Source organism: Borostomias antarcticus (genome assembly GCF_949987555.1).
Source record: "Borostomias antarcticus genome assembly, chromosome: 18".
In the NCBI taxonomy this organism is placed as follows: Eukaryota; Metazoa; Chordata; class Actinopteri; order Stomiiformes; family Stomiidae; genus Borostomias; species Borostomias antarcticus.
The window spans coordinates 12,258,757-12,271,812 of record NC_140251.1 but is presented as its reverse complement, the minus strand read 5'-3'; the positions used below and the strand labels follow the sequence as shown (position 1 = coordinate 12,271,812).

Genomic DNA, 13,056 nt, shown 5'->3' with positions numbered 1-13,056 from the left:
CACACACACCTGTGGCTCATTACCCTGGAGCCAACTATATGCCCCAATGCTCCACCTTGGGCTCAATAGGTGAACTGCATGTACACATCCTATTTTAAGAACAATCAAAAAATTACATTATGGCTCTAACACACCGGCCCCTAATTGTTAATGGCAGGAGGGCATAAACAATTCAATAACCATTTACATAATGGAGCCAATAAATTTATTGAAAAAATAAAATTAAAAAAATCCCTTGTGGGTCACATAACTGCCTGTCCAATAACAACTTATGTTGCATCTCCTTGAAGAAGACAAAGTTTGGTCACTGCCCTATCCAGTGTGCTGGTCTTGGTCTGCACCCGAGCCAAACACACCAATCCTTTCCTATCCGGATAGGTCTCTAGAACTCTTCAGAGTAACCAGGAACCACATGGAGCTGTAGGATCTGCAACAAGTACAATGTCTCAAGAAACAACTCTCTCTTTACTCCACCTTTGACGCTCCTGTAGCAAAGGTAAGTACTCTCTTAGCCAACATTTCCAAAAAAGATGTCAGAGATGTACTGCACCTGTTTCCACCTCCTTGATATAGAGGTGCGCTCCCATACACCCCCATGATGAGAAGCTGTTTGTGGGTTGAAGCTCCACTTTATTCCTTCCTGCAGAAGGGCTCCTTGTATTTTGTTGTGATTCAAAGCAGCAAGGGCTTCCCTCAGCTCCCTTTCAGCACCAATGGAGTTAGTTCCATTGTCAGACTGCAAATGAGAAACTAATCTGCGCAGAAGAAGAAGAGCAGCAGTGAGTTCTAACCGAGGAATTGTCACTTGCTTTAGTGGGGTTACCCTGGCTTTGCCTTGCAAGAAAGAAACATGGATCCTGTTGCTATTGTTCCATACCCTAAGATATGTCAATGTGCCATATCCATTTTCACTGGAAATGTGAGTGGTGCAAGAAATCCTAAAGGATCATAAACTGAGCAGCCTACAGATGGAATCCCACGTCTAGTATGGGGCTATTTCTTAAGCGCCGTCTTGAACATAAGTGTCGGTCTTGACACACCAACAAAGGCCAAGGGCTTTCTCCATTGGCAGTTCTCTGTCCAAATCCAGCTCATTCAGATTCTTTGATCCGTGCTCTTTTACTGTTACTTATCCACTTTTTCAAATGGAAGCTTCCCTTATGACAAACTGCTGTCAAATTCTTGACCATGTCGACAGCTTTCTCCTCAGACGACAAACTTTAAGACAGTTGTCCATGTAAAAGTTTCTATTGACTGTGTCAATTACTGGGAAACTGTCCTGGTTATCTTCTGCAGTCTTCCGGAGGGCAAAACAAGCACAACTGGGTGAAGATACTGCCCCAAACAGTTGTGTGGTCATCCTATATTCCACAGGTTCTTGCTTTACATCACAATCAGGCCACCACACGAACCGAAGAAAATCCCTGTCTTCCTGTGCCACCTTGACTTGATGGAACATGGATTGAATATCAGCCATCACTACCACAGGCTCTTGTCTAAATCTTGTGAGGACTCCTAACAAAGAACTGGTGAGGTAAGGGCCTTGTAAAAGTTTAGAGATTTCCCTCTAAATTCAGCTCCACAGTTAAATACAACACGAAGAGTTCCTTTCTTAGGATGGTACACTCCATGGTGTGGAATGTACCATACCTTCCCATCAGTTCGTTCCACTTGATGTTCAGGTACTTGTTCAACATGCCCCTTACTGATGACATCACTGAGAAAGTTGGTCTATTCCTGGTGAAACTTCTCATTTCTCACAAACCTCCTTTTCAATCCAATAATGCGCTGCCGGGCAACACACCGATTGTTTGGCAGAGACACCTCCTTTCTTAAAGGGAAGATTCAAACTATAATGTCCATTTTGAAGCTTGACTGAATCTTTCATGATTTCCATTAACTTCATATCTTCTCTTGACATCTCTTCTTTGTCTTATGTTTTTTCATTAAAATAATGGTTGTATTGATTGTTCAGTAATTCCCCCAGAGTTTCTATGAATATCCTGTTAACAGTTGGAGTGGGGTTACCATTCTCACCACTTGTTACTGCATCCATGAAGGGGCCCATTAATAACCCACCCAATAGGGTGCTAATGGTGTAGGGTTAGTTTCCATGACTGTTGACCACTTCCCAGAAATTTGGAAGCGTTGGTACCTATCAACAACTCAACCTCCGCTTGAATGTGAGGAATACTAACACCATCCAGGTATGACAACTTAGTCAACTCCTCTTTTTTGATGTTTGTTTTCACAGACATCCTCTTCTGGGTGTAGACCTTTGGTAGCCCGTAGAACTGTTTTCCAGTGAGACCTGAAATTTCCAAACCTGACAACATGTAGCTGGGAACAGATGCTTTTGGGCCCATGGTCAGTAACATGATTTGGGTTTTTCTTCCATTCATATTCAGCTTCCTCATCAGGTTTAATGAACAAAAGGTGTCTGTGCTACCTGGATCTAAGAATGCATACGCTTGTATGACCTTGTCTCCCTTATTAGACTTCACCCGCACAGGTAGGATGGATAAAATCCTGTTGCTGTTCCCGGTCCCTGTCTGACCACATGTTTGCAAAGAGATGACAGCATTACCCGCTGAGGATTTATTTGGCTGTTTTGGGTCTGTGTTCACTGCTCTCTTCTTTTGGGGAATGTGAAGAATGCTAGGATGGGTTTGACTGCAAACCTTGCAAGTTAAGCACTTTTCACCATCCTTGCTCATATGCCCAGTGTGAAGGCAGCCAAAACAGATTCCTTTCTCTTTTATGAAGGACGTCTTGTCCCTGTGTGACTTCCCCTCCGATTGAGGACACTGCTCCAGTGTGTGACCTCGAGAGCAACACAGGCAAATGCTGGTGTTGTTGGCAGATGAACCAGAACTACTTGGCAGTTGAACCTGCTTGGGCTGTCTGGATTCTATCAATATAGGGGTTTCAACAGTGGCAACAGTAGTTGCAAAACTGTCTCCTTTGAATCTGGGTTAAGATTATAATTTCATCCTGTTCACAGGTTTGCATATTGTGCCCAGCTGTGCATTCTGAATGTCACCAAAGATGGGGTCAGACACTATTTTGACTTGCCTCTCGGTGAATGTGATCACATCTTGGAACTGCGCTCTGCTTTTGGATCTTTCAAGTATCTCACATGCAGAGCTTCTCCATTTTTCTCTTAGCTTATATGGTATCTTAAGAATCACTGTTATTTTGTTGGCATATCCAATTCTCTTAGGTAATGTATGTCCTCGATTGCATTACAACACTCGCGCAAAAATAATGCATAAGCTTGAAGAGATTTCACATCCTCAGGCTTCACTACTGGCCAGCTGATGACTTTCTCCATATACGCTACAGTGATCTTATGCTTGTTTCCAAAGTGTTCCAGTAATAGACCCTTAGCCATATCATAGCCTCTGTCTTCTTCCATGTGCTAACAGCTACACACTAGCTCTATTGGCTGACCCTTTGTGTACTTGTCTAGGAAGTACAAACATGTACTTGTCTAGGAAGTACAAACAATCTCCTCGGTCTCTCACACAGTGTTCGAAGGCTCTGAGAAATGTTCTTTACTGCAGAGGGTCTCTGTCAAAACACGGGATTTCCCTTGATGGTAGCAAGTGCGCGTTTTGTTGTTCCATTAACAAAGCTGTTATTTCATTTTGCTGTTGCATTAAGGTGCAGAGAACTGGCGATACATCATGACCTTGGGGAGATAGTTGACCTTGCTTGATATTTGTTAGCTGGACATGAGGGTCGAAGAAGGGTTTGCTCCATGGGTTTATATGCAGCCTTGTTCTGTTTAGTTGACTGCTACCTTGTGTTGCATTCCTATACTCAGGTTATTGTCTTTGTTGCATAGGTGGTTGCTGTACATGTGCTGGTTGTACAAGTGGCTGCTGGTTTAGTCCACAGGTGTTGGTCGGTATACTTGAGCAAGTGGGTTGAGAGTGGTAGAGGTTTCTTGTAACCTTTCTCCTTTTTCAAAGTATGACTCCATTCCATCTAATGGTGCGTTTGAAAAAGATTGGTGACTGGAGGCTGTTAATACTGCCAATTTAGCAGCAGCTGCCATCTCTGTATCAAGCTCCAGTCTTTCCTTTCTCCTTCTGAGCAGCTCAGCTTCCTCCTCCAGAGCGTGCTTCTCCTTTAAAGCTGCTGCGCGAGTTATGAGTGCAGCTCTCTCTGCCGCTGCCAGGATGCGTGCTGACGCAGTAGAGGATTTGCTGGATTTGCCGCTTTTTGAACTGGCGTGACTTTTCCGGATCTCTCAACAGAAACCTTTGTTTCAACATTGGAAATGCTGTCACTGGGTTTGACATTCTCATCCCCATCGTCATTTTTAACATTTTCATCAGGCTTTGAAATGTCTGCATTGGACAACTACTTATTCCACCTCATCATTAAAATAATTGACAGTCAACATTTTTGCTTTAAGCCAAATTTCATGTTTCTCCTTTTCTTCAGGAGGTGTACTTCGTTTGCCTCGTCACACATATTTGTGTACTTCCGAAACGTACACCGCACCTCGGTTTCATATTCTCTATCCTGTATAAGGTCCTGAATTGTCCTTTGTAGGTTTGACGCTTTGTTTAGTTTGGACTTCCTAGCCTTTTGCAGTTTGTCCAGTTTATCCAACAAGGCCTTTTGTGTTCATTTAATCTCACGTTTTTGGACAGAGGGATTTTCCATTTCATCCTTGTCCGCGTCAACATTGGGCTGCGTGTCAGGCACTGCGGGCTAACTACCAAAAGAACCTTGATTCTCTACCCCTATCAGAATCCATGATCATTCAAAACAATAGGCCTACCTTCATAGACATACCACCCCACAGCTCATAAAACAGTTCATAATACAAGTTGAAACCAACCAATGCATTGGATTTGCAGTCATGTGTGTACACAACTTTACAATGGCCATATACTGTTGGTAGCACAACACCTACCTCTTGTCCATTGCAGGTAGGCAGGCGGAATGTCTTGGTTGTAGTCCCTGTAGTGCTTGTATCTTGCAGACTAGCTTGTCCTTTGTCCAATTAATCAAATTTTAATCCAAACGAAACAAATCAAACCATGTCCATTGTAATCCAATTGAAATTAGGGACGGGAATTGGCAGGGACCTCCCGATTCGATTTTATCCCTATACTTAGGTGCCGATTCGATTTATATTGCGATTTTTGTGGCAATTGCGATTCTGTAATATTGCAATTCGATATGACGATTTATTGAAATTTGTTTTACCTGGCGAGTTCTGAAAGCCAAATTTCTTCCAGATGTGCGTTTTGAATTGTGGAGGTGCAGCATGAATCTTCTCATTGTCGTCCGACATGTTTGCTGCTTCTTCTGACTAGTGTTGTCACGATACCAAAATTATACATTCGATACGATACCTGCTAAAGGTATCTCGATATTGATACTGAAACGATACCATGGCAAAAACCTCAAACATCAGGAAAAGTAGGCTAATGGAATAATACAATGTCAGGTGTAGCCTACTGATCAGTGTTTGCTGTCTGCAGAGGCGGAGCAAGAATGTCCACTAAACTAAATAAATTACATATTTTATTTTATTCATTAAATGAAAACAATCTCTACTTTGTAAAATAATAAGCAATTATATATACAATTATAAAATTAAAGTGTCTGCTCTGCTCCACACGAACTAACGAAATAACACACATGACCGAAAATCTACCCTCCGCCAGCGGTCGCTGGGCGGAGCCAAAAAAAGCATTCCTCCCTAACTGACCCCATTGATTAGTCATTGGATAAGCCAGAGCAGGATGTCGCGGGCCTGCCAGATCTTTATCAGAAATCACCATTCCTGTCCGTGAGATGGTCTCACAATATGGTCTGTAGAATATTTGTCATGTCCATAATCTGCTACAAATGTCAATATAGTGCTGACTTCCATTTCACCAATAAATACATTTCATACCTTTTACGGACCGTTCAGAATTTATGGGGGTCAACGGAGGACTTTAGAGTGCTCGGAAATAAAAATGCAGCAACCTACCTCTGACAGAAATGTATTTTGGAAATGAAGAGCAGATGTGCTTCCTCTGATGGCTAATTAGCTCAGCTATAATGAAGCAGAAAAGAACACCAATAATGTGGAAAAAGCGGCACTCCAAAAGAAAATTCACGATGCAAGACAACTAAATTGTCAATTTTTATTGGTGGGCTTACTCGTTTTAGCAAACTGTCTTCATCAGAGCATACATGTATGGTGGTAACAGCCTCTTTTTATACTGCTGATAATCATCTCCACCTGTGTAGGGGGAGGTACTTGCATAGGGCAACACATCAAAATACTCAGATATTTCATAGAAAATAATACATATTCTTGTGACATAATATACTCTGCTTGTTTATTGTTTTTCACTGGCGTTGTTTTCGTGTTTGGAAATACATGGAGGTGAATGACCCATAGTTAGCCGTCAGCTGCATTCACTCGATGACGATGTATTTCCAAACGCGAAAACAACAGCAGTGAAAAACAATCGGAGTCTGGTAATGATGAGTTTGTAACCCCGATAGTGTATTCAGCCTGTTATTTTGACTATTTTGGTTCTTGAAGTGGTGTTTTTACAGCGAACTTTTAACATTGAAGGCAACGGGCACTTCCGCATCCGCACCCCTCATTACGTCAAACTGACCAATATGGCAGCTGAGGTGAATAAGGCGAATATCCTTATTCACCAAGACGTGCCTTCCGCAGAGGACGTGAAACCTCCCTTTGAAAATTCAAACAATAAAAAGTTACTTAAGGCTGTGGTATATTTGCTGTTTAGCAACGCATAGGCGTAGTTTTTGCAGCACGTTAATTATTGCGTTAATTACTGCGTACCTGCACATTCAACCGCAGCCGACGCTCCAAATGAACGCAGGAGACGCGTGGTACTGTACGTTAAAAGCAAGTTTATCACCGGCTTTAATCTTGTGGTACAGCTATTTTGTTACTCTAAGGAGCACTGAGGATACTTATAGATGTGTCAAGTGGTTCCGTTTCGGATAAAGCAATTAATATGCATGTGACAGTCATCTTAAAGGACAATGCTCGTTTTTGACAACCTGGACCTTATTTACGACATATTATAAGACGTTTGACTCACCGAGATCACTTTGGTGTAGTTCGGAGGCCTGTAGAAGAAATGTAAAATCCAGCGCGAGCCAGTATATCCATGTAATGGCGGTGATCGGGGCAACGGGAATGCAGCTTCTAAAAATCTATTTTCTGCCGCGAAACGGTTGTTTTCATCAATCTGTCTGGATGAATCGTTAGTTGTGCTTACATAGAGCATAACTGTTGTGGTTTTCACATGCCATGATCTTTAGAAACGTCTTTCGAAACGAAATAGCTTCCTCATTTGCTCCAGCACGCTGTGCGCATGCGTGCTGGAGCAAGTCAGGAAGCTATTTCGTGTCTAACGACGTTTCTAAAGATCATATTACAGAGGCATGGGAAATACCACAACAGGCCTATGCTCTCTATGTAAGCACAACTAGCGATTCATCCAGACGGATTGATGAAAACAACCTTTTCGCGGCAGAAAATAGATTTTTAGAAGTTGCATTCTCGTTGCCCCGATCACCGCCATTACATGGATATACTGGCTCGCGCTGGATTTTACATTTCTTCTACAGGCTTCCGAACTACACCAAAGTGATCTCGGTGAGTCAAACGTCTTATAATATGTCGTAAATAAGGTCCAGGTTGTCAAAAACGAGCATTGTCCTTTAAGATGTTAAGTTACACAACTGCGTTGCAGCGGGTTGATGGATAAGTAATTATCTTGAGGGTATACTGTAGATTGATGAAGATCGATGGTTTCTAAAGGAGGAGACCAGGTGGAAGTGGCTTCCTCATCGTGTGCGTGTTCCTCTAAGCAGCATTTTGAACTCGTCCTGTCCCTTGTGTCCTGTGCAGCACGTGCCAAACCTGGTGACGGGCATCCACACCATCGGCCAGCGTGTCATTGTGACGGACGTCCAGGAAAGTCTCTTCTGGATCCGCTACAAACGCAATGAGAACCAGCTGATCATCTTCGCCGACGACACGCACCCTCGCTGGGTCACTACCGCCTGCCTGCTGGACTACGACACCATGGCCTCTGCCGACAAGTTTGGCAACATCAGCATTGTACGTGTGTTTGATGTATAGGTTAATATCCACCTCAACATCAGCATTGTACGTGTGTTTGATGTATAGATTAATATCCACCTCAACATCAGCATTGTACGTGTGTTTGATGTATAGATTAATATCCACCTCAACATCAGCATGGTACGTGTGTTTGATGTATAGGTCAATATCCACCTCAACATCAGCATTGTACGTGTGTTTGGTGTATAGGTTAATATCCACCTCAACATCAGCATTGTACGTGTGTTTGGTGTATAGGTTAATATCCACCTCAACACTGTCTTTATTTGGGAAGCTGACCCCCCTCTCCCTCCCACCAGGTGCGCCTGCCCCCCAACACCAGTGACGATGTGGACGAGGACCCCACCGGGAACAAGGCATTGTGGGATAGGGGTCTGCTGAACGGAGCCTCCCAGAAGGTACTGGTTCTATTCAAAGCCATTCTCTACTCCTCTTTCTTGCTTTCACTCTCTCCCCCCCCCCCCGCTCTCTCTCTCACACCCTCTCACACAGTCTTCTCCCATGAAAACACCTTAGACCAGAGAGAGACAGAAGCTTCTCCAGTGGTCTGTGGTAGTGTCGGCCTCTTGGTAGTGGTAGTGTCGGCCTCTTGAGTATTGTGTGTGTTGTGTGTGGTGCACTGTTAGTACATGCCACTGTCTGTCAGTATGTGTATGTGTGTCTGTCGGTGTGTATATGTATTTGTGGCGTGGTGGTCTTTTCTCATGGACCCAGGCTGGCTGCCAGTCTAAGCCTCCCCAGGCAAGCAAGCTCTGGCACCGGCCTCCTGTTTACGGCTCCATGGTTAACGGGCTTCTAGACGTTTAGGTTTACACGACAATGGAAAGTCCCGCATGTGGACTTTCCTCCCTCTGCCTAATTGCCTTTGTGTAAAAAGGGTACATGTAAGCAGTTTTTGTGCGTGCCTGTGTGTTAAAAGAGAATTTTCGGATGTATTTTTGGGTGGTGTGCCGTGCGTGGCTGTCTGTGTTTTTCCTCTCAAGTCCACCTTGCCTCTTTTTGACCCTCTCTCCTGTCGTCCTCCTCTCAGGCGGAGGTGATAATGAACTACCACATAGGAGAGACGGTCCTGTCCCTGCAAAAAACCACCCTGATCCCAGGGGGCTCCGAGTCCCTCGTCTACACCACACTGTCAGGAGGCATCGGCATCCTGGTGCCCTTCACCTCCCACGAGGTACACACACACACACACATGCACATAGACACACATGCACACACTAGGCATGGGCCGGTATGATTTTGACGGTATGATAACCTTAGGCAAAAATACCACAGTTTCACAGCATCACTGCTTCACCTCTTAACATGTTCTGCCATTGAACAAAATGTGGTATTTTATGTTTTAACTAACATATAGAACATTTGTGAGGGCCCAACACCGCACGTGTGACGTATTGTGATATAATGTAGGTTGTCAGGCTATGGAGGCTAACAGTAGGTATGTTAGGTATACTTAACAGTATGGGGATGGGCATTATGCTGTCACTACTAATGTTGCCATTTGATATTCAGTACAGCTTACACTACGGTTAATGGTTTGATGTGCTACTAGTATGTAATCATCAATGCAAAAGAAATAAAATATAAATGATGATTTATATGAACAAACTGGGGCTTCTCTCACGACGCAAGACAATGGGGGGGTTGAGGTTCACCTCCATATGATACACAGGTGACGGGTTGAACCCTGGGTATATTCAACTAGACACAAAATGCTGCACCACGTTTTTTTGGGGGGCGGTAAGTTACTGGGAACTCGAAGTTCCGTTATGGAATGCATACTGTCGGCACATACCGTCAGAACAGAACATGAGTGGTTTTGGAACCATGACATTTTCAAACCAAGCTATACTGTAACATGCCTACACACAGTATCATATTCATGAACGGTCTTGGCAGTGAATATAGCTGCATTGACCAGAGCTGCAGACGGGTGTTATTAACCTTGTGTGTTCTACTGTTCCCAGGACCATGACTTCTTCCAGCACCTGGAGATGCACATGCGCTCTGAGTTCCCCCCGCTGTGCGGCCGAGACCACCTCAGCTTCCGCTCCTACTACTTCCCCGTCAAGGTGTGTACTACTACTACTGAGTACTGACCAATAGAAATGTGCTCTTAAATTGGATCTGTTCCGTGCTGTGGCTTCTCATGACCTGCCGCCATTGGAAGGAGGTCATCATCATACGAGAAAGGAAGGAGTCTCTGTATGTCTGTATTTCGATTGTTTTTTTTACACTTGACTGATTTTTGATGTGTGACCAAAAGGGACTCAGTCCAACTCTCTCTCTCTCTCCTCTGTGTGTAGAATGTGATCGATGGAGACCTGTGTGAGCAGTTTAACTCTATGGATCCACACAAGCAGAAGAGTGTGGCTGAGGAACTGGACAGAACCCCCCCGGAGGTCTCTAAGAAGCTGGAGGACATCCGAACTCGCTACGCCTTCTAGGCCTCTGCCAGACATACATAAACATGCTCATGTGTCACACACACGTACACACACACACTAATTTTCTGTGGAAACATTCATACCTCCCTCTGGTTAGCATGAGGTGGTGGTGAGAGGAGAGCTGTCGACCTCAAAAGTTCTGACTCTGATGTGACTTCCTGTCTCTGACTTCCTATCTCATCACCATCTGTGGGCTTTTAGAGAGGTTGTGGCCCTCTCTTTAAAACGTCTCCACTACGAGGACATGCAGTACTTGTCACGTATGCACTCACATGCATAGAAAGAATCTGAGGTGAGATGTAGAGGGGAGTTACAGAACGGGTTTTAAAACGTGTAAGAGCAGGTCCTAGCCAAGCTGCAGGCTGACTCAACTCGGCTCACATTGTGTAATTTGTTGTAATTGATCTCTTTATTGAAATGTTTGTTTTTTCTTCAGTATTTGTAACGCAGTGTCACTTAGTGTCACAAAATAGACACTGTTTTCTCTTATCATTTGGTTGGTAATGATTTTGTGGCCCCCAGCACCTGTTACTGACAGGCTTTGAGTAAATTTGATAGTGTCCATTTGTGTCAGGAAACAGACAGACAGTGCTAAGTCTATGGTGTGTACTGTGGGGTGTAGCCTACCAGCCGAGGGTGGAGTGTAGTAGGCCTTGTGGCTCTGTTCTGTACTCAAAATACAAATACATAACCCCCCCCCTCATACACACACAGGGACAGACCAATAGAATTCCACATGTCATTGGAAAAGAGGGGTGGGCTGTTTTGTAAATAAAGTTCTTGTTTTTTACCTTGTACTGCTTTGTGTCTGTGTAACTGTTTCACTGATGTGGGAGGGGCAATGGAGCGGTCAGCGGTAGCAGTGTCTGTCCCCTCAGGCTAACTGATGTCAAGTGAGGTTACAGCAGCGTGTCTGTGTGAATATGCCCAGCTGTAAAAGTAGAATGCAAATACGAATCCTTAGCTTTATAATACATATGTTGGGGAGCTGAGGAGTTAATCTGACTGGGGCCCCGTTAGGAAAAAACAAGTAGATCCTTCTGTCCTTGATGGCCATTGTTAATGTAAGCTGACCTAGTTAGGGAAAGCAGTGCATTGTTTCAACAATACTTTCATTAATAACGTAGGGGAGAGATGACAGGTGTGTTCGAACAGGGCCCTGGCCCTCATGCAACTTCCAGAGAAGGAAGGACAATAGCTGCTGAGGCTCGGCACATCCGAAATGCCTGTTTACGCGTGACAAAATACTGCATTCCTCACTGACTGCAGGAGGGCCTTTGGTAAGCTGGCATGTTGTGCTGCGTCAATATCTTACCTCATTATTTCCTCGTCCATTTCTCCGGTTACCCAGTTCTTTCTCCCGAAGTGTGCACGCCTCCCAGTGAACTTTGACAGGCGTTTATTCTCCTAGAAATCTGATAGTTTCCTTATGCTACAATAGGTATTTTGAATGGAACAACCCTTTAACCATTTCAATTAGATAAGCCATTCTGTCCTTCAGTGGCCAGGGGTCAGCTTCCCCTATGTGTGCCTGTGTGTGAGGGGCTGCCCATGGTCTTCCAGGATGTCCAGTGAGATTTGCTGTGTGTTTGCTGCTTCCCCCTGGATGTGACTAGAATATCAGTGAATGTCGTGGCGAGTGGTTGATTGGGATTCAACAGAATTTGTGTGCGTGTTCCTGAGACACCTCAGTCCTGTTCCAGGTTTTGTTACCAGGTCAGATAAACTGAATGTTTGGCCTGAGTGTGTCCCACGGTGCACATGTAACCCATCTATTTTGGCATGCTCAGGGTGGGATTAGAACCCGGATCACCCGCTTGGGAGGGGGACCCGCTGACGGTGGCGCCAATAGGGACGTTCCTCTTGGAGGGACTGTCAGCGCTCCTTTAGCCTTGCATCACCAGGCTCTCTTCGGGGGGGGGAGCCTGGTTTCTATTTGCTTGGTTTCCGGTCTACAGCCCGCTGGTATCCTGTCACACAATGCCGTACCGAGCAGCCTAGTCTCACCAGTCGCTACAAATTAGAATAAAACATGGACGTACCAAACAAAGTAGCCTATTCCAGGAGAAGTTCTTGGCGCATCGCATCATAAGTTTATGGGTAGCCGTGTTTTTCGACAAAATAGGCCCCAGGTTAGCGCTCCTTTGAGGAGTGAATTTCCTCAACTCCACGTTTCGCTCGGTTACACTCACCCCTCCAAACTCACTCCACACCACTGGACATCCGGGTCACGACACCATTGTAACCCATCTGTTTCGGCATGTCCAGGGTGGGATTAGAATCCTGGTCTCCCACTTGGAAGGCGGACACACTGACAGTTGCACCAATAGGGACGTCCCTCTTGGAGGGACTGTCGGCGCTCCTTTGAGGAGTGAGTTTCCCCAGCACCTCCACGTTTCCCTCAGTTACTCACACTCCGTTACTGTGCTGCCAAACCACTTCCAGCTTGTTTCT

The 13,056-nt window shown here is 44.7% G+C and overlaps 1 protein-coding gene across 2 annotated transcripts in view; it reads left to right on the top strand.

Annotated features, from left to right (window-relative positions):
• The window catches only part of sf3b3 (splicing factor 3b, subunit 3), a 30,676-nt gene extending 19,277 nt beyond the window's left edge, over positions 1–11,399 (top strand). For both annotated transcript variants that reach the window (XM_084452952.1, XM_084452953.1), the window contains exons 23-27: positions 7,919–8,131; positions 8,455–8,553; positions 9,186–9,329; positions 10,123–10,227; positions 10,462–11,399. In XM_084452952.1, coding sequence (XP_084309078.1) covers positions 7,919–8,131; positions 8,455–8,553; positions 9,186–9,329; positions 10,123–10,227; positions 10,462–10,602 — 702 coding nt within the window. In that variant the 3' untranslated portion in view covers positions 10,603–11,399. The remainder of the gene's footprint in view (positions 1–7,918; positions 8,132–8,454; positions 8,554–9,185; positions 9,330–10,122; positions 10,228–10,461) is intronic.
• The last annotated feature ends 1,657 nt before the right edge of the window (positions 11,400–13,056 follow it).